Raw genomic sequence first — 25,498 nt, forward strand, 5'->3', positions numbered from 1 at the left:
TTGTTCTTTTCCAGTGGTGACTTGTTTTCATGCATTTCCCAAACAAGGCAGTTTGTTGTTATGTCCTGGTACTTCCTACTTACATGCACCTACACAGTGACCTCACGGAGCTGATGCTCTGCTCTGGAAGCCCCTGCTCACTCTTTAGGAACAGATTGTGATGACAGCATCTGCCTCAGCCTCTGTATTAGTGATGGCAATATGAGTAAATGCATTTCAGTTGTGTTATGTAACCTAATTATTTTAAAGATTAAATTGTTTCTTGGTTTTGCTGGATTTGAATCATGCTGCTGTGTGTTTGACATTAACCTTTCCCATCCAGCAGTCACTCATCATCTACCATGAAAACAACACCCCCAGATACTAGTGTGGTTTCTTCTCCATCTAGATCCTGACCAGTCTATCTCCTCCCAAAAATACAACTACTACACAACACAACATATTGCATGCCATCAGCACACACACAGCACTCGCCAAATATTTAGCCACCAGCACTAAACACAATACCAACATGATGTGTAGCGTGCCCCAACCAACGCTCAACAGCCACTTACACTGACAGCACTGGCTGTTCCTTCTCTATCCCTTCTGTGGGAAGCATCACTTCTGGCAAGGGCTCCTTCCTCCTTCCACTCTCATCTGGGGGTGGGTCCTCTTTCCTCACTCCTATCCCAGAAAGGGGTTGGGCTTCCTCGTTTGAGGAGGGGGTAGGGTTGGCCCCTTCTCCCCAGGAGATGTCCCAGTGACAGAGCTGTCCCCACTCCTCATTTGTCTGTGACTCAGGCAATCCACTGCTTCCTTGGTGGACTGGGGTGGGACCAGGGCATATGGCTCCTGTTACTCCCAGCCAAGGAGCCTATTAGTGTCCTGCAGCTGCTCTTTATCTCATCAGGGGAAACTGTGCTACAACAGATCATCTCCTGTCTGTCTGCTGAGGGAACAGGCAATGGAGCACTTTTCTAGGTGACTCTGTGCACAAGTACAGAAACTCATTTAAACAATAATCCAGGAAAACAGCATTTTGTATTGGAACAGGGTTTGGGTTTTTTTCCAAAACTGTATATTTCTAAATGTTAGGGCCTATTCCAAGTTGACATGGTCCCTTTAAGAATGACATGGATAAAATCTGAGGACATTCAAAATTTGTAAGGTTAAAGCACTGCAACATTCAAACTGTAGCAAATGCAAAGAAAGAAATCTGCACATATATGTGCTGGAGTTAAGAAACTTAGGCCATGTCTACGCTACAAAATTAAGTTGACCTAATGTATGCTGGCATACAGCCGCTGCAGTAATTACATCACTTGTGCGAGTCCACACTTGGCTCCTTGTTATGGGAGAGTGTATCTTCACCAGGAGCACATGTATCAATTGTACTGTCAGTGTGGGGCATTGTGGGAAGGCTCTTGACAGCCAGTAACAGTCCATGTAAGCAACACAGTGTCTACACTGACACTGTGTCAACATACCTACATCGCTGCTCATGGAAGTGGAGTTAAGTCAGCGTAGCGGGGCAGTTACATTGGCAGGGTGAAATTTCCATAGTTATGTCAACATAGGATGCCTTGCATCAACCTAACTCTGTAGTGTAGACCAGGCCTTAGAGCCTGTTCCTGCAAACTCACCACATGTACATCCCCCATTGAATTCAATAGCTCTGATTCTGCAAAGCACTTAACCTAAGCTTCACTTTAAGCTGGTGCTTAAATTTGCCCTTATTCAGCAAAGCACATAAGCACATGCTTTAATGCTTCGGTGAATGGGGCCTAGATGTTCCAAAATCAGAGGGCTTGCCAGATTGTGGTCCCAAACATTATATCCTGAAGAAATAGTTTTTACATAGAGGAAAGAAAAAAGAATCATTTTGTTTGGTTTAAAAAAGAGAGAGAATTATATGGGATTTTAATTCAACTGTAAAGTGGGGGGAGGGGGAGGAGGAGTTAGTAAAATCCTAGAAATGTAGGGCTGGAAGGAACCTTGAGAAGTCACCAAGCCCAGCCCCCTGCATGGTGGCAAGCCCATGTTTGGGCCTATCAAACTTAGTAGTGTCCTTTGAGTTACAAGAAGAGTCTAGTAAATAGAGTGGTATAAAAATGAGCATTATAGGCGCATCACTTTGCAAATACCCAGTCAATATGTTTTATTATCAAATGATGACTTTTCAATAGACACTCTACAAACAGGGCAGAGCATAGTGTCCTCGCCAGAAAGGGAGATCACCTTGGTGAATCTGAAGAGAGATGGAAAACACGGCTTAGGTAAGTTATTAAAGCCCCATGCTCCTGTAACTGTATGGAGGACAAAAGTGAATGGACAATTTTTCATTTAATTTTTTTTTTTTTTTTTTTTTTTAACTGAGGGAACATAGTTGGGGGAAGGCTGCATAGGCCAGTGGAAAGGTCTCTGGACTTGGAATTTGGGGACCCTGAGTCTTTTCCTGGCTCTGCTGAGGGATCTTGGGCAAGTCTGTTTTAGTTTCCCCGTCTGTAAAATGGAGATAATGATATGTACCTTCCTTTGTGAAGATCTTTGAAAAGCTCCATATCAGTTAAATTTCATCATTAGTTGTGTAAGGTGATAACCTGCTAAAAGAAATCTCAGTGCCATTCAAAATTATGCAAATAAAAATTGCTCTAAAATGGGGCTGTCAGGTTTGTGTCTGTGCTCAGGTAACATGGACAAGTATGAGATTTTAAAAAAACATAACGAAGCCTTATGAACTAATTTTACTGCTTTCCTCTGCTGTGTAACACCAAATTTCATCAGAGAGGGAGTGCTAATTCATGGTTTAAAGCAGAGGAGTGGGAGACCAAAAATCTGGGTTATAGACCCTGCTCTGCTACTGACTGTCTTGTGATCTTGGGCAAATTTTCCTCATATGAAAAATTAGAGTAATTTTATACCTGTCCCACCTTTGTGAAGTCCTTTGAGATGGCTCTGTAGGTTCAATGTATCAACACTATAATTCCAAATGGGGAAAATACCAAGAAGAAACATTATTTATATTCAAGCCTTAAACTCGGACTGCAACAAATCTCTTGAAGATAACCTTAACAAGTGAGAGAAGTGTGTGTGTGAAGGGACTCGGGGGCTTACAAAATGAAGAAGAAAATCGAGTGTAGTCTTCCCAGGTTTACCCAGAGAGATACGTCGCAGGTCTCAGATGTGGATTGTCCAGCTTTAACTAAAGGGCAGTGTTACATCTTTAACAAAGAGAGATTTCCTCAAAGTATTGTTCAGTCATTTGAGTTAAATGAACATTAACAAAACAAGCAAACCCAAATGTTTTAAATATATAAAAGTATCTCTAACCTGTTCAATGAATTAAGTTAGACTTCCTTCATATCTCTGACGTATGGTCTTCCATGTTTTCAGTTCATTCCTAGAGATTTTCAGGAAAGCCAGTTAGACAAGGTCTGAATTTCTTAGATAAAAATCAAGCAGAAAAGAAAATGTTATTGAAATATATCTTTTAAGCCCTTTTTTAAAAATTGGGAAGACAGCAATCTTTTCCTTTTGCAGGTCACTTTTACATGGATTTATTTGTTACATAGATATGATCTTAAAAGCTGCTAGAGTAGTAAATTTTTTGCATCAAATGGCAAAATACAAACTTGTAAAGAATGAATGAATAACTGACATCTCTGTGTCTGTGTTTGTTTTTTTTAAAATAGGATTTCAGATTGTTGGTGGGGAGAAGACTGGAAAACTTGATCTGGGAATTTTTATTCATTCAGTAATCCCTGGAGGGCCAGCTGACTTGGATGGTTCCTTAAAACCAGGTACATTATAAGTTTAGGGAAAGATGTGCTCCAGGCGAAGGACTGGGGGCCAGAAATTCCTTCATTCTAGTCCTGTCTCTAATACCGACTCCATCTGTGACTGTGGGAGGACACTTTGTCCCTATTTCTCCATTGATCCTGCATATTGATAATTACTTCAGAAGTATTGATGATTTGTTTGGTTTGTTAAGCTCTATGAAAATGAAAGATTCTGTAGAAGTCTTAAGTAGTATGACAATTACAGTTCATAAAAAGAAATTATGATGTTTGACTTCACTGATTGATGGCTACTTTATTTCAGTTTTAAACAACTCAAAATCACACTTCTATCTGAAAAAAGTTAACTTACTGCCATCACAAGTAACTCTTAAAATAGCGTTTATATAATCTCAATTTTTTCAGTGTATTTATTTTGTGCATTTGATACCACTATATATAGCCAATTTCACTTGTTCACAATATTCAGTTTTCCGTTGTTTGTGTGTGTTTTTCACACAGCAGTAAGGAAGGTAGAAATGTTTATAAAACAGAGAACAGCGTGGTTGTAATCCCTTCAAAATTATCAGGGAAGCAAAAACAGGTTTAGGACCTGAAAAAACTTTAAATTAATTTTTAAAAATTGTCTTGGTTTCAATTTGACAGCGTTCCTTTCATTTTATTGGCCAAATATTTTGATATTCAGTGTCAACCACTGAGAATGAAAATGAATGCAGAAATCTGCATAGAGATATAACCTCACAACCTCATTGAAGTCTGGAAATGGAAATGCTGAATTGTTTGTATCTGAACAAATCCTTTTATGCAGGAGACCGTCTGATATCAGTGAATAGCGTGAGCTTAGAAGGTGTCAGCCATCATGCAGCATTAGAAATTCTGGAGAATGTGCCTGAAGATGTGACACTTGTTATCTCTCAGCCCAAACTTTCCAAAGGTATTTTAAAATATCCTTACATTTATAATACAAATTCTGTTCTTTCCTTTACCCTTCATTAAAGGAGTGATTAATTTCCATCCCCATCCCTGAAACCTCTCATGACACACTTTTTATGACCTTTTGAAGAGCTGAGTGTCTGATTTAGGATTTTTAAGGCTTGTATACACTGCATCACAGTATGGACTACAGGGGATGTGAAATGCAGAGCTCACCAGAGCGCTGCATTCTAATTACCTTGTGTAGATGCTACTGTCCTGAACTAAAAGGTACTTAGGTCATGTTAACATAGTCCTGTTTGAAAGAGGACTACGGTAACATGTACTAGGTACCTTTTAGTTCACAACAGCAGCATCCACATATTTTGGTATGCTCTGCAATTCACGCACCTGTAGTCCATGCTGCAGCACAGTATAGAAATAGCCTGAAAATCTCTGAATGTGTTTGAGCCCATGCTCCAGTACTGGATTGTATACCATGCTCAAATACTGAATTGTATGAGAAATGTGTCACCGTAATTTTAAGTGTGGCTAGTGTACACCCAGGCTTCGTGGATAAGAATGCAGATTGCCATTTGTGTTAACCTGAGTAATCATGATGATGTGTTAAAGGGCTGACTCTTGAAACTTCTGTATTTGTAGCAGACTAAATGTTACTTGTTATTAATTGCTGGATTTTGATTTTCAGTGTCATCTATAAATCTTGCCAGTGGAACAAGGGGTTATTTAAGGAGGCCTTCATCAATGCAAGACAATGAGGCAGAATCCTCTTCAGAGGAACACAACAGGTCACGAGGTCATAAGAGGCCCATCTCTGGGAGTTCATCTGGATTGTCTGTAGGCAAACGGGACAGAAGCCTGAGCTCCCAAGATTCCAGGACTGAAAGTGCTAGCCTGTCTCAGAGCCAAACAAATGGCTTCTTTGGCAACCATCTCGGTGACGGAGCCCAGCAGGGTCTGCAGCATTGCAGTGATTCTCAGCCTGCCCTTTCCAAAACTAATGAGAAAAAAAGAAACTCTGCGGACGGTGTCCAGGCAAAAGTGAGAAGGCCTGGGGTAGTGGAAACCATGGATTATTCTGACCGAGGGGATTCTGACATGGATGAAGCAACTTACTCCAGCAGTCAGGAGCAACAGGCAGCTAAAAAGGCACAGTCCACTTCTGTTGAACGCTTTCAAACAATTTAATACACGAGGCTAACTAGTCTGCTGTAGATTGTCAGTGTAACGCTGGAGGGAAAGGGAGAGGATGGAGGGAGGGATGCTTTCACTGCTAACGCAGTTGGTACTAATGTTGAAGATTTTCTAATGCTAACCCCCTTTGATGCTCAAAATGTATGACAGCTCTGGGAACTGAATAAACAGACCACAGGTGTTCCTAAGGAACTATTTAAAATTTATCTTTCTAACCAGTTAAAGGGTTTTTTTCAAATTACCTGGAAAAAAAATTATTCCCGCAATTTCAAAGAGCTTAGTAGGGCTTCAGCTGCATGAATGCAAATTACTTTAGTGGGAACCTTCTTGCTTAATCCCAGCATGACTCTCTTTTTTTGAGCCTTAAAAGGGCTAAATTCAGCCCTTGGATGTGTATATGGATTCTCACCGATTTCAATAGAAAATCTGCATACGCATCCAAAGGTACCATTTGGCCCAGGTGGTTGTAGCAAATGGCCATTTACACAGGTGTCTGTTTCTTTATAGACCAGGTGAATTGAGTTTTACCTGCATTAGGGAAAAGCAGCAATACTATCTGGGATGAACAGGTAGTCTCGTAGCAGAACAGGGGTCCTTCTGGATATGGTTAGAAAAAAAAAGGAAAATATGTTTGTAAATTCTGCATTCATCCAATGAGCAGAGGAGACCTAGTCCTCTGCCTGTCTAAAAGTAAATTGACTGGGACATTGTACATTCATTCGTAAATGTCATGGTACTCAGCTGATGGAAATGTCCTTTGAAGTCAGTGGAACTACAGCAATTTACCCCATCAGAGGATCTGGGCCACTGAGTTCTTGATACAGTGAGTCCTTCATTTTAAAGACCAATGCATACAAGTGTATTGGTCTATAAAAACATTTAGCCAATATGGGCCAAGTTCATCCCAGGGTTAAGCCCATTCTAGTCCAATTAATGCATTTACACTAGGGGAGAATCTGAGCTCTATTTTACTAACCAGTGCTCCCAATTAAACCTTGGCTGTTCTATCTCACCCATAAATGCACAGTGGAAGCTAATAATTAACTTCTGCTCTAACAGGGAATCATTATTTTTTTTTCTTTTTTTTTTTTTTTTCTTTTTTTTCTTTTTGTAAAGGAGTCTTCCTCAGTGAATACAGCAAACAAAATGAATTCTAAAAAGCTTTCTGCAGCACCTCTTAAACCTGGAGATATCTTTGAGGTCGAGCTAGCCAAAAAAGATAGCGGCTTGGGAATAAGTGTCACGGTACTGTTTGACAAGGTTTTTAGATGTTTTCTCTTCTTCTCCACTCCCTGCTAAATTGCTAAATTACAGGGAAGCAAGGTTTTTTAAAGGGACACCATCTGGTACATGCTTATAGATACTTTTAATCTCCCTGAAGCTGGAAAATGTAAATTATTTCCATATCTCTTTTCTTGTCATCTCCCATTTATTATTATTACTATTTATTATTTGTACAACCATACCACCTAGCAGCCTTAGTCATGAAGCAGGACCCCATTGTGCTAGGTGCTGTACAAACAAAACCAAAAGACTCCAAAAAGCTTACAATCCAAGTGTAAGACAAGAGACAATAGATGTATACAGACAGATGGGGGGAGTATAGTGGGGAAAATGACAGTATTGATTCGTATGATAGACAGTGGTCTCAGCTCACCAGCAGCTTCACTATCAAGTTTTTTAGGCATCACGGAAAACAAAGGTTGTAAGGAGGGATTTGAAGGAGGATAATGAGGTAGCTTTGCTATTGTTTACAGGGAGCTCCTCTCAAGTATGAGGGGCATCATGGGAAAAGGCACAAAAGTACTCATTTGAAAATTTAACAAGTGGGTGGTAGAGACTGGCTTACTGGTCTGATCAGCGACTGAATGAGATATAATGGACAATGAAGGGTCTGAAGGTGAAGCTTCTGTTATGAGGACATTGCGATTAATGGTCCAAATACATCCCTAGCATAACATCACTGAAGCCAGTAGAGTTAAGTTGGGCCAAATTTGGTCCAGCATTATTTTTGTTTTACTGACTTGTTCACCTGCAGCATCATTAATGATGATAGCATGTCTGGCTAAAGAGGCTTTGTCACTTATTCTGTGCTCTCCGTCTGCTGGCTAAGAAGCAGAAGAGCACAAAACATTTTTGTCTAGGTAAAGAGTGGCTGGTTTTGGGAGGCTTTTTTGGTCATTCATATGGCAAATCAGTAGAATCATAGAATATTAGAGTTGGAAGGGACCTCAGGAGGTCATCTAGTCCAACCCCCTGCTCAAAGCAGGACTAACCTCAGCTAAATCATCCCAGCCAGGGCGTTGTCAAGCCGCAGCTTAAAAGCCTCTAAAGGAGGTAAGTAAGGAGATATATATTTATTTTTTAATTTAAAAACTTCACACTAGATTGTAACATTTGTAAGGTAGCTCAAATTTTGGGCCTAAGCTACTTAACAATGTCACTTTAAAGATAAAGTGAGTAATGTATCATTTTATTCCCAACACTTCATTTGTGTTTCTGTAGGTGTCAAAAAAAAAAAAACTGTGGGGTTCTTATACAGTTTAACTTTCAAGGATAAGTGTAACTGATTCACCTCCCAATTCTGAAAACAATTTGAATCTCAACAGTAGCATGCTGGTAATAGTGAGTAGATATTAGACAGGGTTCAAAGAGAGGCAATTTCAGTGGCTATTTGCTGTATTACAAATGTAGGCATTTTCTAAACGCATTGTAGATCAGGCTGTCGTCTTTCAAGTGTAGCAGATTTTAATGCATGCTACTTTGAAGATGAGGACAACATAATAAAGCTGTTCTCTTTTTACATTCCAAATTCAATCTTTTATGCACTTTTTTTATCTATCATTGGAACAATTTCTAATCTTTTCAAATCAGAAATTGTGATAGGGAGTGTTCTATACGCACAAACAGGAGCTACAGATAATGCACTCTTCTTAAATATCTTAAACAGCTGAAGGCAGTATTAACTGGTTTCTAAATGGCAGGAGTATTAGGTAAAGGACTGTAAGGTTGCATTGAGCATGAGGGGAATTTTTACTACAGACTCCTTGACCTATAGTCTGGATTATGGCTCAGTTACATATTGTAAACTTTGTCTGGGAATCATAAATGAAAATATGCTCTAAATCTAAAAAAATTGTGGTAATTATCACTAATTGATTCGGAGCCAGATTATAGATGAATGGAGCTGTAAATTATGCAGTAGTATAATGACCATGTAGCCATTGATGTGCAGCAACCTTGCTATTCCAGTCACTCTGTAGATGCTGCCAATAGTCACCAGTGCAAGCACTTTCCTCAGAGGCTAACAAGTGGTTGCCATATCTCACTTTATCACTTTTTACCCCCACTTTTATCCTTGCACTGTTATAAAATCTACTGTTAACCTTTAACTTGATGTGAAGTAATATTCAAACAATTGGATCTTTGGGGCACACGTTGAGATCATTTGTGGGCTAGTTCCTCCTTCTCCTCCTCTTCCTTTAAAAGTTTGGGAGAATCCTTGAAATATCATCAAACTGTGTGGTGATGGCTATATGCATTAAACATGTAGGTTGAGCTCCCCAAAAGTAACTTCACTTGAAACCTAAGCAGATTTTCAACCCAAATCTTCAAACATGTAAGGATGGCACCTCCTAGCCAAATATATTTTGCTTTCAAGATAGCTTTCTGTAACCCGAGAGAAAGGAATACTTTTTAGTTTCACATTACTTTAATGAGGGTGGACAAAACTACAATATTGCATGTATGAATCTTTTATTTTGGCTGCTGATGCATGTTGCGCACAAACAACACTTAGCTTTTCCATACTCATGTATGCAGATTCTAGTGCTCTAATAGTTCTGCTTGAAGGATACTTGTTTCACTGCAAGGGTTTGCATTTGTGCCTAATAGTTTTAGAAACCCATCTTCTCTCACCCACGCCCACCCCAGTTAGTTATGATTTACATGGAGCTCAAAATATTGTTTATACAAAATTTTATTTTCTGCAAGTTGGCTGCTGCTTTTACATGCTGATTGCTTGAGTACTTCCTGAGTGTCTTAAGGATTGTTTAGCTTTCTTGATCCAAGATTTTCTGTTTTAAGTTTTAAAAGGTTTGCATTTTACCTATTTATTCTTCATTTAGGGTGGCGTAAATACCAGTGTAAGACATGGTGGCATTTATGTGAAGGCCATTATTCCTAAGGGAGCAGCTGAGGCTGATGGTAGAATTCAGAAAGGTACATACTTTGCTCTTTACACAAGTTTTCTTAAATAGCAGCAGAATGAAATCTAGATGATTGTATGCAGGCTTTGGAAAGGCATTATGGTCTAGGAGCTAAGAACTCCAGAGTTCTACTCTGACTGCCTGGCATTGGTTACTTGTAACCTCTTTTTGTATCTGGATCCCCATTTTGTCCATGGGAAAACTCTCTGAGTTTTTTCTGTAGCATTCATCACCTTAGTATGTGCCTCACACGAGTGGTGTAAGGATTAATTATTTTATGTTTGTAAAGTAGTCTGTCCATTTAAAGGGTTAATAAATGCTAAATTTATAAATTTGATAGTTCTGTGCAATGAGGAGATAAGAAACTAAGACGAAGTGTGGGACTATTTTAGCATCAACAGAAGCTGCTGGAGCTATATGGGGGAGAAAATGACAAAATATTTTTTAGTCAGTGTTTCGTTCTAATGCATTCCGCTTTAATGGAGCAAATTGCTCTGATTATGCCCAGAGAGAGGAGAAAGAAGCTTTGTGTAATTAGTGACCTCCTTGCTTGACATGCTAAGTATCTCAGTACAGAAAATCCTTATAATAGCTGTAACTGTCTTTGTTTATAAGTCAGTCTTCTTAGTGAAGTGGAGTCCCACAATTAGACTAGGGTTTATTATATTTCTCCCCAGATTTCACAGTGAAGCATTGCTTTGAGCATTAAAATGGTCTTAGATTTAGGGTTGGAATTCTATTACAGAGCACTTCAGATACACTGAGAGGAGAATAGGGCTTTTTGTACGGGAGATTGGACAGCATGAGTCACTGCCCTTGTTCATTGAGAAATGAACAGATCACTGTTATATGGATTATAAGAGTGTTCTATATGGATTAATTTTTTTATTACATTCTTCCGTTTTCTAAATCATTCATTGTTTGCTTCTAGGTGACCGTGTACTCTCTGTCAATGGGATTAGTTTGGAAGGTGCTACCCATAAACAAGCTGTGGAAACACTGAGAAACACTGGCCAGGTAAAATAATCTTCTGTTTTTGATAAATAAACATACCATGAGTAAAAGTAACAACAGGAGCTGTCTACTGTGCACGTCCTTGCTTATGGCCACTTTCTGATACACTTAACCATATCGAGTAGTGCCTCACTCCAGCAGTGGTGGCATTTAAATTAATGGCACTATTCATGGTATAAGGCTGCTGCTTCAGATATCAGAATTTGGCCCTTAGCTAATAATACATGGGAGTGCATGGTGCACATACAAATATTAGGTCTCTGGAATAGTAAAATTACCCCCACTACACATTGTAAACTGTCTTTTCATCTAGATTCCCTTGATGCAGAACCTGGTATGAAGAATGTTCTTAATTTTTTAATTATTAGGGAAAAAAAATCTTAATTTATTTTAAATGCTGTCTGGTTGAAATTTTGTAACTCTGTTTCTCTACTATTGTTGATGTTGCCATTTAAAGTGCTTAACAAAATAATAAGCTACTTACATAAAAAATCCCCCATAAATTATTGTATCCAGAGAATTTATGTCTCTGGAATTTAGTTACCCAAACAGATTAGACTAGACCCTATACCTATACCACAAAAGGTGTCATCTTTGTGACTAGTGTTAACTAACTTGAACATATTGTATTTGTGTAGGTAGTGCATCTGTTGCTGGAGAAGGGGCAGCTTCCAGTGGCCAAAGTTCATGCTCCAATTACACCACAGTGCACGCCTCCACATCAGGAAGGACAAAGTGAGCCCCAGAACAAACCAGAGAAAAAAATTACAAATACCAAAGACTACAGCTTTGTCACTGAAGGTCAGGTCATGTACAAAAACTATCTGAACTTTAAAGCATCCCCAAAACTTTCCAGATGCTTGCAACTAGGTGACCACACAGTGAAAAGAATCACAGAAGTTACGGCTGGCAGTGACCACATCCAAGCCTTGTATACAGCATAGATTCTCTTTCATGTTGCTAAACTCTTTTTGAATATTGCCTTTATGGTGTCTCAGTGATTTCTTTTAGCAGACTTTTCAATAGCTTTTCTCTTACCATTCCTTAACTTATTTAAACATTGTCAACTTTGAAACGAAGAGCATTACTTCCTATAATAGTTCCTGGCCAACCTACAGAACATTCTTCCTCTTCTATACTTCTCATTATTTCAACAGTGTAATACCCTTACAGCCTTTCTGCATCTCCTATGGGCCTCTTCCAGGTAATGCTATTTTGGGGATGCCTTCTATTCCTGTAGCATGTGGACGTTTCCAAGACAAGAACAGCAGGAAAAGAAACCATGAATAATATTGACATGTTTTATCTAAACCTATGATGCATGCACAGAGACACAAGGATTCTTTATAAAAATTTTATACGCAGTAAACCTGTGTCCCAAGCTATGAGTGTGATCATTGGTGGGATGCAGTCTGATTGTTCTTGCTGAATAAGCAGCCTTTAAGGACAGATCACTGTAAGGAAAGAGAGAAGCAGTCTATTATTTCTGTTTGTTTTGCAGACAACACATTTGAGGTAAAGTTGCTGAAGAACAGCTCGGGCCTGGGGTTCAGTTTTTGTCGTGAAGACAACCTTACTCCGGAGCAATTGGGCTCAAGCATAGTGAGGGTTAAAAAGCTCTTCCCTGGGCAGCCTGCAGCAGAAAGTGGGCAGATTGAAATTGGGGATGTCATCCTGAAAGTGAATGGGGCTTCATTAAAAGGACTATCCCAGCAGGTTAGAGCTCTCTCTATTGTCTTACTTGTCAGTAGTAGATATCTTGCAAGTGGGACCTATGTCTAATATGAAATCAACTGTACCTATAGGAGGTCATCTCAGCACTCAGAGGAACGTCCCCAGAGGTCTCTCTCCTCCTTTGCAGGCCACCGCCTGGTATACTACCAGAAATTGATCCTTCTCTGCTGGTATGTCTATGACATATGATGTTTTAGTTTTGTCTTCATTAAGTTGTGCTTATTCAAAATACATTGGTCACACATGTAAATGAAAAATAAATGGGAATAGAAGATCAAACAGATCTGTTTGCTGGGTTAAGTCGCACAAGATAGATACACAGCATATTTCATAGAAATAAGATAATGCAAGGCTCCTGGTGTATTTACAGCAATACCATTTTTTTTTAAAATTGCACTCCTAAATGGCTTTAAATGCTTTTGCTAAACTTTCCTTAGTAGTGTTGATGGTTAGTTTGAAGTTGGCTTCACCTAGGGTTATATTTTCTGTGAGATCCAGGGTGAATTAGTCATGAAACTGCCCTTTAATAACAACAGTTATTTATAAATAAATTTTAGTTCCGCTGTACATCAAACTGGAAAAAACCCAGCCCTGTTTTCTGAGTCAAAAGAGATTATCCCAAAGAGCATTTGTAAAGCACTCCATCAAATCAGTCCAAAGAGCACGGTGCCATTTTAGAATATTTTAGTGTCGATGGAAACTGAACTATATATACTACAGCAGAAAAAAATTGGAACTCTGTGATGGAGTCCACATTAGCTTTCAGTAATAAAGAACAATTAAATAGTTATAGTAGTCTTCAAATTGTCACTTGACTGTTCTTTTCTACCAGATAAAAATTGTTCTTACATGACAATAGAAACAGATTTGTAACCTGTATGTGGACATTAGGGTGACCAGATGTCCTGATTTTATAGGGACAGTCCCAATATTTGGGGTTTTTTCTTATATAGGCACCTATTAACCCCTAACCCCTGTCCTGATTTTTCACACTTGCTATCTGGTCACCCAAGTGGACATCTAAATACAAATGTAAACAAAAGGCAAGAGGAACAAAGGAGAAAATTAAAGTAATGAAAAGCATTTGATGGTATTCAGGATGGGTAAATACCTGAACAGAGAGGTTTCCCCCAGGATGAATTAATGGATCTGTGAAAGCTTTCCTGACTCCTCATTGATTGGTACATCACATTTATGGGAGTGTGATTACACAGTTCTTTGGGAAACAGTGGCTGTGACCAAATGTCTCAACTTTCAGGGACAAATCCTCGGTTGTGTAAATTGTCATATAAATTAAACATTTATACTAGCTGAGGATCTATCTCTCGGTGCCTACCAACAGTTTTTAAGAGAGCTGAGCACCCATAACTCCCATTTTAATTAGTGCTTTTGAAATTTCCTAGATTTCACATGTTTGAAAATTCACAAACAAACAAAATTCACATGTAATTTCACAGGTTTGAAAATTACACACGTGTTAAAGGAAATAAATTAAATTCACCCTGAACTCTATGGAGTTATACCAGGGGTGAGTTTGGTCCATTATGCTGACTTTTGAACTAAATAAAATGAATCTTTGATTAAACATGTTTGATTATTTCTGCAATCTGTACACACTTTCTGCCAAATCTAAAATGAATAAATGACCAGTATAACCAGAGTCTGATTTGTTGAACATCACATTTGTTGCAGACGCCCATACATTCCCCACAACAGATATTTCCAGACATCAGCAAAGAAACCTCAGGCACATCAAATGGAGATCAAGGTGACAGCTCAGATGAAAGTGAAGTGACTGATCAGAGCAAGAAGCGGCTAAAATCCCCCTCTAGAAGAGACAGCTACAGTGACAGCAGTGGGAGTGGTGAAGAAGAGGTAGTGGTGACCCCAACACAGATAACAAACCCTGGCTGGAATTCTGCCCTGTACCAGACTCCAGACAAAGTGATGGCTCCAGAACATAGTCAGTATGAAACTCCTTGTAGTCAGGGGGAAGCAATTCGTACCATCTATTATTCTGCTCATGAGATTCCCAGCAAGCCAGAGTTTGAGGACAGGTATGTTTGTAAAAATTACTTATTGCAAAAATAAATTTTCAGATTTTACAAGCCTAGAAGAGTCAAAAGGGCAGAATTTCTCTGCAAAAATGGATGATAAGGCTGACAAATGAAAATTCAAGACTTTGTCCAGAAAAAAGATCTAGTCATTTTCACATCCAAAATGTTGCGTTCATTTGGGTTGGTGAATGGTGCAATTTGACCCTGTATCAAGTTTGTAAATGTTTGCAAAAATGTCAGAGTTCACACATGAATGAATACCTGTGAAGAATTCAGTTGCAGAACTCTAATCATGTAAGTACAGCCCTGCAAATCTGCAGATATCCGCAGACCATTTTTGCAGATCGTGGATTGTATGGGGATACAAAATTTGTATCCTCACAGGGCTCTACATGTCAGCAAGAAAGTTTAGCTCAAATATTATAAACCATTCAAACTCCTGTTTCTCTGTCTTCTCATAGTAATCCTCCATCTCCTCTACCACTGGACTTGCCACCAATACCAAGCTGTAGAACTGTTACTGAGATTGCTGCCCCTGGTTTAATGGATGACGCCCACATCAGTTCTATCTCAGAGCTAGTTCCACAACAAGAAGGGATGACATCACTGCTCAACCAACTGGAGAAACATACTGATGAATATGAACCAGTAATTCTCTCTCTGTCTCTCTCTGTACCATAAATGTGTTACAGATTGTCTCTCTTAGGGTTTTATTTAGCCATGGTTTTGGCAGTATCAAAATGCATCCTATTTATATTTCCTTAAAATGAGGGTAATTGTTCTATCTTCTAATTTAAATGTATAGTTAACTGAGGATGTGTTTTGCAAAATACAGTCTTCTTATAGAAGGTGGCCATTTATGGCAATAGGAATGGCATCATTGTTTAGACCAGCGGTTCTCAACCTTTTTTTACAGAGTACCACTCGGGTCAGGTACAGTCGGGTCAAGTACCGCTTCACCTGACTGTACCTGGCCCGGGTAAGACTCGGTAAAATGGCGGGGTTGCGTTGAGAGATCAATGCCCTCCGCCGAAACCCTGTCGCCCTTTCCCAGTTTTCCGCGGCAGAGAGGATGGGACTCTCAGCGGCGGCACGGTTTCTCTGCGGCGGCAAATGGGTTTCGCGGCATGGGGGGGTTTAATTCGGTGGCAGAGAGCTTTTTGTGAGGCGGCAGGGGGAAGAGATTCAGCGGCATCAAGGTTTCTCGGCGGTGGAAGGGGGGGGATTCGGCGGCGGCCAGCTTTCTCATCGGCGGCGGCAGGGGGGGGGAACGGCGGCGGAGGGGTTTATCAGCGGCAGTGGGGGGGGGAAACGGCGGCGGCAGGGTTTTTCAGCGGCGGCAAGGGGGGGGATTCGGCGGCAGCGGGGTTTATAGGCGGCGGTGAGAGGGGGATTCGGCGGCGAAATCGGCGGCAAATTTTCCCTCGCGTACCACTGAGCTCTCTTCCGCGTACCGTACCACCGGTTGAGAACTCCTGGTTTAGACAATGTCCCTAGATATATTATAGAAGAGGCACTTGAGATTCAGATGTTTTACCCACTCTTTGAAATAGAAACCAGTTTTTCTTCAAACTGGACTCTAAAACTGTGCAGACTCTACAAGTGCCAATACAGTATGTATTTGTGCACACGGATTTAGCAATAGTTGAATGCTCCATTAGTGTGTGCGATGTGGATGGACACACAGCTGCATACATGTTTCATAGGTACAGTTTGAATCCGTATTTTGAAAATTTGGCACTCTGTGTGTAACTATGTAGGGACCATGTTCTGAGACTAAGCTCCTTACCTGTTAGTCAACGTACTTTTCCCCTATTGTTGCCCTCTGTGACTAGTTGGAACCCTTGTAATCCTCTCCATTTCCTCTGCTTTTACATCTGTCTGTCCCCCAGATATTCTTCTTTTGGCCTCAGGAGCAATGTGTCAAAACCCTCCTGAGAACCTTCTGACATTGCTGCTTCATATCCCAGAGGACAATGTTGCGCAGCACAAATTATCTCCATGCCTTCTTGCTCCCTGCTGATTCAGGTAGTAAATGACAGTGCTGAAAATAGAGACCGGATCTTTCTCTCTGCAGCACAGAGCACTGTACTTTACAAAGGGCTAGCCTACATGTTGCAGGGGTGTGATTTCTAAAGCATACTGTGATGTTGCTCACTAATGGGCCCATGTATATCCTGCTAGCACACACTATAAGTTCCCTAATCCATATTAACATAAACAGTACTTTATGTTAACGCAAAGTAGGGAACTTCTAATGCGTGCCACAGGATCTACATAGGTCAGTTGGTGCACAAAACCTTAGAAATCAAACCTCTGTGGTACACATTGCTGCACCATTTAGACAAGGCCAAAGACAAGCCTATCGGTGCAATTCTCCAGGGTTTAAAAAGGAATGCCAAATTCAGATGTGAACCAATCACAAATACATCATCTTCACTATTAATCTTTTGATTCCTTTTTGTTGTTCTGTTAATTTCTGTGCAAGTAAAGCACAATCATAAACATACATCTATAATTTACATGCATTTCATGTTATATCATGTAAAATGCATCCATGTGTGTAATGCCAAGATATACAATATATAGTACTCCATCTTAGCAATGGAAACCTGAAGTTTTATCCTTTTGTAGGAGAGCACCTTCACCTCTCTTGCCTGGTTTTATTCTAGTTGATGTACTCAGTATGGCCCTGACGCTGCAAAGACCCACGCTTAACTTTATGTACATGAGTGCTCCCATTGATTTCAATACATAAACTGAAGTACAGATGTCTTTGCAGGATTAGGACCTATATTTGTTTTAAATAAATTGGTTTGTAAAGTGTGTCATCTTAAACAATCTTAGTACAAGCAGCTCATTCAGACTACCATATGTTTCATACCGTACACCCTATTTATCTGCATACATCAATTTCTCCACATTCTAGAACCACATATCTTAAAACACTGTTTTTTCCCATAGGAAGTGGAACTCCATGTTACCATGACTAAATCAGAAAAGGGTAGCCTGGGATTTACAGTGACCAAAGGCAATGATAACATTGGTTGTTATATTCATGACATTATTCAGGATCCTGCCAAAAGTGATGGGAGGCTACGACCAGGAGACCGGCTTATCAAGGTGAGACGAGTAAAATTTCATCATGAAATCCAACTCAAGAAGAAGGGATTTGTGTGATATTTGAGAGGAAATTGTCTAACCTTGAAGCGGAAAAATAAGAACTCTGGATCCTGTGGTGTGCCGAATCAAATGTGTGGATGAGAAGCAGACAACTAAATGCATTATTGAAATTCATAATATAACAGCTGTTGAACCAACTTAAATATAAGTATAAAATAAAACACATGGAAGATGACTGACACTTGTTCACTAAACCTTTTGCTGTTAACAACTGTGTGATCCTTCCAGACAGCAAAACAGTAGATAGGGTCGGGCTCAATATATATATGATCTTTTAGATTACAGTTAGGGGTTCATTTCAAAATACTTATAGACTTTAAGGTCAGAAGGGACCATCATAATCATCTAGTCTCAGAGGAACTGTTCAGGTAAGCTTGGATAAATTTTGTTATGTCACACTCCTTCTGGTGAACAGAACATAAAAGAGCCCATTAATACAGCTACACTGAAGCAAATGATAACATTATAAAGTGTTGTGGAACAAGAATGTGGTTAATTATATTCCTTTAGGCCCCCATTCTAAAATTTATACATGCACTTAGTAATTCCATTGAAGTCAATGGGACCACTCATAGTACTTAAGAGTTTAGCATGCATGCAAGTCTTTGCCAGATCGGGGCATTTAAATCCTGTGGAATAACCCTTAACCTTAGGTAAGGAATAAAAATACAAACCAGTGTGGATTAGGGACGGAGTCTGGCTTTCATGCCTTGCCTTGCTAAAAGCTGATTCTTTCATTTTATGGGAACAATTATATATTATGCCTTTTTTTTTTTTTTTAAATATATTTACTATTTTGACATTTGTTTCTTCTACCATTTTTCATTAAATGTGATTGTCTGTGGAAATGGATAACATCATAGGTTGCCATTGCTGTCATTTACTATGAAATACAAATAGCAGCTTCAGCTGAATTTTCTTAGTAACATTGACTGTCTTAATCACAACCATAATGAGGATTTTTCTGTTGCTTTTCTTTTCACAGGTTAATGACATGGATGTCACTAACATGACTCACACAGATGCAGTCAGTTTTCTACGAGCTGCACCAAAGACTGTCAGATTAGTGCTTGGACGTGTTCTGGAGTTACCAAAGATTCCAGTTTTGCCTCATTTGCTGCCTGATATTACATTAACGTGCCATAAAGAAGAGCTGGGTAATACAAAATTGTATTGCTATTTCCCCTTGTGTGAAATGTCTTGCTTAATCCAGTTGTAAAAACCACACTTAAGAAAAAAATTGAGGATTTTTTCTTCTTCTTCATAGGTCTGTCTATATCAGGAGGTCATGACAGCCTTTACCAGGTGGTGTATATTAGTGATATCAAGCCAAGGTCAGTTGCTGCCAAGGAAGACAGTCTCCATATATTGGATATCATCTGTTATATTAATGGAGTCAGTACACAGGGAATGACTCTGAAAGAAGCCAAAAGAGCACTGGAAATGTCACTTCCTAAAGTAGTGCTGAAAGCAACAAGGTATCCTCTGGGAGCTAATTCTTGCATGTGATTTTAGCTGACATAATTGTAGCTGTGTCCACTTTAAAGCATTTTCCTGGCTCAGTCGCTAACCAATTGAAGTGATAATGATAACTATTTTTTAAAGGTCTGATCCGTCAGGGTGCTCTCTCCTCGCCATTCCATTGGCTTAATGGAGTTGAGAGTGCTTAGTATCTCATCAGATTGGGCACATAGTGAGGATAAAATTGTCCAGCTGCAGACTGCACCATAAGAGACATTCTCAGACTAAATTTGATAGATACCCACACACAAGCTGGTCATATATGTAATGAGCAGCATAGGACCTGTGTTTAATAAGTGAAGTGGGTCAAAATTCCCTTTTTTGAAAAACAAATTGTTCTGGAAAAAGTTGTCAAATTTGTTAACATTTTTTATTTTTTGCAAAAAGTTGTGCCTGTTTTACAATATTTTTATTGAAATAGTTATCAATGTTTTTTGTTTATTGAAAAAAATGGTAAACAAAAATTGCCAGTAGCAACTTTCAGTAACCATTTTTGTTTTTAAAAAAAATTAAATGATGAAAAATGTCAAAATAATGAGCGATGGTTCCATTCTGAGCACTTTTTGAAACTAAAATATATTTGACATTTCAAATATTTTCAATGAAATCGTTTTTGGATTTTTTTACCAGCTCTGTTAATGAGAATGTATGTTTGTTTGTTTTTTGTACGAGTAAAAAAATGAATAAAGTAACTTTTCATATTCAAATAGTTGTGCTCTGCAAAGGGTAACATGATACCTTTGTGAATATTGAGCACAGCTCAGCTTAGCCACCTTTGCACACTTCCTGATCCTGAAGCTGCTCTGTACTCATTAGTTCTTGACTCTGCCTGTACTGTGTCTGCTCTAGCTTACTCCAGGCTTCAACAGCCATAGGGCAAGTCTACATTGCAACTGGAGTGAGCCTTCCCCCTCTATCCAGATAGACAGACTCACACTAGCAGGGCTCAGGACGGAGCGCTAGAAATAGCTGCATCTTGGTCTGGATCTTGGATTCTCAAGCCTAAAGGCTCTGGGGGGCTTGAAAGCCTGAGCTCCAACATGCACAGTGCTATTTTTAGTGCACTAATTTAAGCCTTGCTAGTTCCAGTCTGTCTACCTGGGTTGTTAGGCTCACTCCCAGCTGCAATATAGACACCCATAGAGGACTGAAATCGCAGCTGAAGATTGATCTAGTTCAGGGGTGCTCCCGCCACACTTTTCCTCTACTACATCAGCAGCAGGGGGTGTAAGAACCCACTTGTTGGCTGTATGCCTCTTTAGGTTCATGTGTGTGCTGGAACAATCCTACCTGGCACAACAAACCTGGCTGTAGGTTCAGATTATGCTGCCAGGTTGGCACAGAGTATCTGCATCATTGACCCTTTAATTTCAAAACTCTTTACTAGCATTAATTTAATCCTTGCAATAATCCTGCAAGGTCGATATATAGGTATTGCTATCCCTATTTTATAGATGGGGCAACTGAGGCAGAGAAATTACCAAGTTTCCATTACTTTTGTGTGTCTGACTTTCAGGCACCTAGGGCTTGATTTTCTGAAGTGCTGAGGAGCTGCAGAGACCAAAGAGCTATATGACTTAGACCCTGAGCTGAGACCACTAGATCACATCTGTCTATAAGAGTCGGGGGTGAAATCCTAGCCCTGTGAAGTCTTCCCCCTCTTCTGAAAATAGATATGAACCAGGATATTATGTAGTGATTATCTTTCTATGATTGGGCTATTGGATATTTTGGTACCTTATTCCAAATCTGTCCAAGGAAAATATGATTGATGTTGTTAATGCCTAATAATCAATAAGACACTGCACTCAAAGAGATACTTACATTTGATTCCTTTTCACAAATCAAAAATAGTGTGTTTCTTCTTATTGCAGAGATGGTCGCCCTGTGATTTCAAAGTCCAAGGGCTCTGTTTGCTCAAGTCCAAGCTTAATGAAAGCTAATGGTAAGGATCTCTTAGTTATCTGTTGTAAATGAGTTTCTTTTTACCAATGACAACCAAACGGTAATATGTCTTTTGTCTATGAGACCCTGTCATAAACAGGATAAATGAAATCCTTTTAAATACAGTTTGTCAAACTTCTGTAACAGATTTAAGAAGCCACGTGGCATAAGGACATGGATGGGAGATAAGTCACCGATTCTGAGGAAAAGGATATACAGCTGAAAAGAACAATTTAAACATAATGGAGTGTTGTATACTAAGCTTTAGAACATTCTTGGATTGTGTGATTGTGACAACCCCCAGGGTACAATTTGGAGTGTTGGATTGTTGTGCCCCTTTAATCCTCCAGTCTGGTGTATGGACTGCTTTGCAGTATGTGCTGGCACTCTGCCACTCTTCCTAGCCACTAGCATGCAAGTTACTCCCAGTTATTACCTGAGTTATCACCAAGATTGCTATGTCCAGCCATTCTTGAATTGCATGTAGGGCAACACCCACATATCTCTGGTCCCAGCCTTGCACCTCAGAAATGTACCGTCTTGCTCCTAAGGTCCATCAGTTTGATAAAGAAATTAATCATGTACGAGCCCTTGTTAACCTGAGTAGATTTCCCCAAACACTTCAGCCGAAAACACACTGGTTTAGATGAAACATAAAACAGATTTATTAACCTATAGAAAGATAGATTTTTAAGTGATTAGGTGTTGGCATATAATATCAGAATTGGTTACAAAAGGAAATAAAATGTAAAATCACAAGCTAATTCCTAAACTTTACCATGCTAATAATTCTAAAAGCAAAAGGATTTCTCTCACCCAAAACTTCACAGCCACTCATGATAATTAGAACACCTTCAAGTTAGGACTAGGTCCTCCCATAGTCTCAATGGAGTTTCTTTGTCTCTCCAACAATCTTGCTTCCTTGTGTAGAGATGGAGGAGGAGAGGCAGGTGAAGTGATGATGTCACTGCCCTTCATTTATACTTTTCTCCAGGTGCTGGAAAAATCCATGCTGTGTCATGAGTTACCCAGTGTCCTTCACATGAATTGCAAATTCTTACTCACATCTTTTGTCTATGTGAGCCTTGGTATGTAAGGCCTCTGTGTTTCCAGTTCCTTTGTCATCTCTGAATGGTAGTCTGTGGGTGTTTCCCAGACTCATAATATGTTTCAGTGACAAACATATAGCAGAATCTCATCGTTTCACATACAATGATGATGCACACATCTGGACAGTACAGTGATGCTCAACAGATTATAACTTTCCAAATGATACCACACAAGGCATACTTTGTACAAAATGTATGGTTATCATATAACAGTGATGAATATGGAGGTTTTGCTGTGCTATTTTGAGGTACAGTGTCACAATGATGGATTGGCATTGTTATATACAACACAAACAATTTGATGCTTCCAGTGGTATTGTTTACATGACACTGTGCCTAAGGAGGAAACTTGAGTCAGTTTCTGCTTTCCTTTTTTTCTTTGTTAGTGTTATGTTTTTAATTTTATATCCTTGATACTTTTTATAGTCTTCCAGGCTACAAAAGATCTTCGTTTAATTGATGGGGAAATTTCAATAATACCAGAATACACTTTGTTTACTAAAAGAATTATACTCAAAATCATCTTACTTTAAAAAAAAAAAAAAAATGGTTCACAGCAATACAAGATAACGATTTCTGTTATTCATAAATCAACTCAGAATGCAAACGCAATTTGATGCAATTTTAGTAACTGTCACCAGAAGGAAGTAACAAGTGATAAATATTTTTCTTTACCACCAATAATTTTTTTTCATAATGTGATCACTACAAATGTTTTGTTGTTTAAAGGTTTATCGATTTGTTCTGCTTTGTTTAGGCCATCCCCATAGAGATCACTATGGCAAAACAGAAACAGCACCTGATATTTATGTGCCCAAGGTAAATAAAAATGAAATAATTATATTTAATACAGCTTCTTTTTTTTCCTTTGTTAGGTTCTGATAAAATATATGCATGTAATCCTAGTAGTAGGAATTTTCATTAACTAGAGAAAAAGCTATATTCAGTACCCAGCGCCAGGTAAGGCAAAATTTCTATATCTTAAACTGTGCAGTTGCAGCATTTGCAGTTGATCTGAATCACCAATAGTCCATAAGTGTACAAGTTTTTGGAATTATTTTTCCAATGCCCAGAACTGCATTTGGGAAAAGAAGACAGGCCTTGTGGTTAAAGGCACAGGACTGTAACTCAGGAAATCTGGATTTTGTTCCCAGCTCCCCACAGAGCTTGTGAGTTACACTGGCTGAGTAATTTAATCTCGCTGTGCTTCCATTTTCTCTTCTGAGAAATGGAGGTAATGCTCACCTCCCTCTCAGAGATATAAGTGATGTGAAGCTAAGATAATTAGTGTTTGAGAGTGGTGGATGGAGGATGCAATATAAATACAAAGTATTACATCCCTCATGGTTTTTTCTTAGGCCTTGACTACACTACATAGATAAGTCGACCTATGTTAGGTTGACTTACAGCCACCCCATTAATTACTGCAGTTGCTGATGTCCACACCACCCTCCTTGGGTTGGTGGTATCACCAGGAGCAATTCCACTGACCTAAGATGGGCAGTGTGGGGAGCTGAGAGCCCAGCCTCTCAGTTCTGCTGGCAGCTTCCTGCTGGGAGCCCAGCTGCCCCACAGGCTCCCAGGCTCCCAGAGGGCTGTCTCCCCCACTTACATTGCCAATTAAAAAAAACGTTAAGTATGAATTACCACTCAGATTAAATAGTCTGTTTTATGAATTGAGTAGTAAGCATGAAAAGGCTGCGTTTCTCTGTCTGCACTCATAAGTAGTACCCTTGCTTTGTTAGAGAGGGCTGCTGTTAGAGGAACAAACAACAAGCCCTTAAAAAGAAAAAACTAACCAATGCTATTTTTTTTAGGTGAATGGGGAAAGCATGATAGGAGTTTCTCATGCAAATGCAGTAAGCAGCATTCATCAGGCAAAAGAGCTAATGAACTTCACTGATTCTAGAAACATGCCCTCCAGTGGTTTTTTAAATCAGATATCAGATTTTTCCAAGAACAGTGATCAGTCAGGTAAGGAGGAGTGATTTGGGCATCTGCCTACCCTTCAGTTCAAGAGTACGAGAGAGATCAGGCTATAAAGATTTCTAAATAAAAACCAATTTTAACTCCTTGAATATCTAAACTTAACACTCATTTCTATAATGTATTCTTCTGGACTTGTATCCTCTCCTAAAAGAGGAGAATTTGCCAAGTAAAGGGGAAGTGTAGTAGTGGGATCAGAGTTTGAAATGTATTTTGTAGCACAGTCAAGGAAGGAAAGTCATAGTAATGATTAGTATTGGTGTCTTAAAGAATATATAGAATATCTTGATAGAGTGCCCATTTTTGTCATTATCTTCCTTTATGAGCATTAATCTTTTTATATTCCTTTCCCCCTGTTATTTGTTTTATTGTTCTAGAAACTGAGGTGCCAGACGATGACTATTATGATGAGGATGATCACAATGATGTTGTCCGGTATCTGTTGGATGTTGTGGATGAGGAGGCCCAGAATCTCTTAAATCGAAATAATGCAACAACCGTTGATGGTCTGCTAGGTACCATAAGCGATCAAAAAACTAAACTCAGAAAATGAACACTGAATGGACTTTTAGTTAGCTAATAGAAAGTGGTGGAATGGAAGCAGCTTACAAACTGAATTTTTCCAAGAGATGCAGTTAAAGGAAGGCTGCCTCTAATGAGAGGATCTTTTTGTGAAGTACAGATTTTGTAAATCTGGCCTTTATTTTAAATAATTTTGGGTATGCTTCAGTTCCTGCAGTTGTTTGTGAGTATAATTGATGATGAGTAGAAGTCTTGGTTTGTAGGGGCAGCCAGGCAACCAAATTACATCCCTTGTGGTTACAAAAGTGTGTTTG

General features: G+C 39.3%; 1 protein-coding gene across 9 annotated transcripts in view; it reads left to right on the forward strand.

Moving 5' to 3' along the window:
- The window catches only part of PTPN13 (protein tyrosine phosphatase non-receptor type 13), a 167,460-nt gene that overhangs the window by 128,254 nt on the left and 13,708 nt on the right, over positions 1 to 25,498 (forward strand). For 7 of the 9 annotated variants that reach the window (XM_067557121.1, XM_067557125.1, XM_067557124.1 and 4 more), the window contains 19 exons: positions 2,169 to 2,258; positions 3,675 to 3,782; positions 4,588 to 4,713; positions 5,401 to 5,861; positions 7,023 to 7,166; positions 10,034 to 10,127; positions 11,046 to 11,131; positions 11,767 to 11,929; positions 12,630 to 12,844; positions 12,934 to 13,032; positions 14,555 to 14,919; positions 15,381 to 15,567; positions 17,884 to 18,042; positions 19,088 to 19,259; positions 19,370 to 19,580; positions 21,498 to 21,568; positions 23,434 to 23,495; positions 24,494 to 24,650; positions 25,040 to 25,177. In XM_067557121.1, the coding sequence (XP_067413222.1) occupies positions 2,169 to 2,258; positions 3,675 to 3,782; positions 4,588 to 4,713; positions 5,401 to 5,861; positions 7,023 to 7,166; positions 10,034 to 10,127; positions 11,046 to 11,131; positions 11,767 to 11,929; positions 12,630 to 12,844; positions 12,934 to 13,032; positions 14,555 to 14,919; positions 15,381 to 15,567; positions 17,884 to 18,042; positions 19,088 to 19,259; positions 19,370 to 19,580; positions 21,498 to 21,568; positions 23,434 to 23,495; positions 24,494 to 24,650; positions 25,040 to 25,177 (3,108 nt within the window). The remainder of the gene's footprint in view (positions 1 to 2,168; positions 2,259 to 3,674; positions 3,783 to 4,587; positions 4,714 to 5,400; positions 5,862 to 7,022; positions 7,167 to 10,033; positions 10,128 to 11,045; positions 11,132 to 11,766; positions 11,930 to 12,629; positions 12,845 to 12,933; positions 13,033 to 14,554; positions 14,920 to 15,380; positions 15,568 to 17,883; positions 18,043 to 19,087; positions 19,260 to 19,369; positions 19,581 to 21,497; positions 21,569 to 23,433; positions 23,496 to 24,493; positions 24,651 to 25,039; positions 25,178 to 25,498) is intronic. The other 2 variants (XM_067557126.1, XM_067557127.1) reach the window with 2 other exon arrangements.

The sequence above is a fragment of the Emydura macquarii genome, unplaced genomic scaffold, assembly GCF_026122565.2.
Source record: "Emydura macquarii macquarii isolate MOO-44397 ecotype Brisbane River unplaced genomic scaffold, CSIRO-AGI_Emac_v2 contig_1790, whole genome shotgun sequence".
Classification (NCBI taxonomy): Eukaryota; Metazoa; Chordata; order Testudines; family Chelidae; genus Emydura; species Emydura macquarii.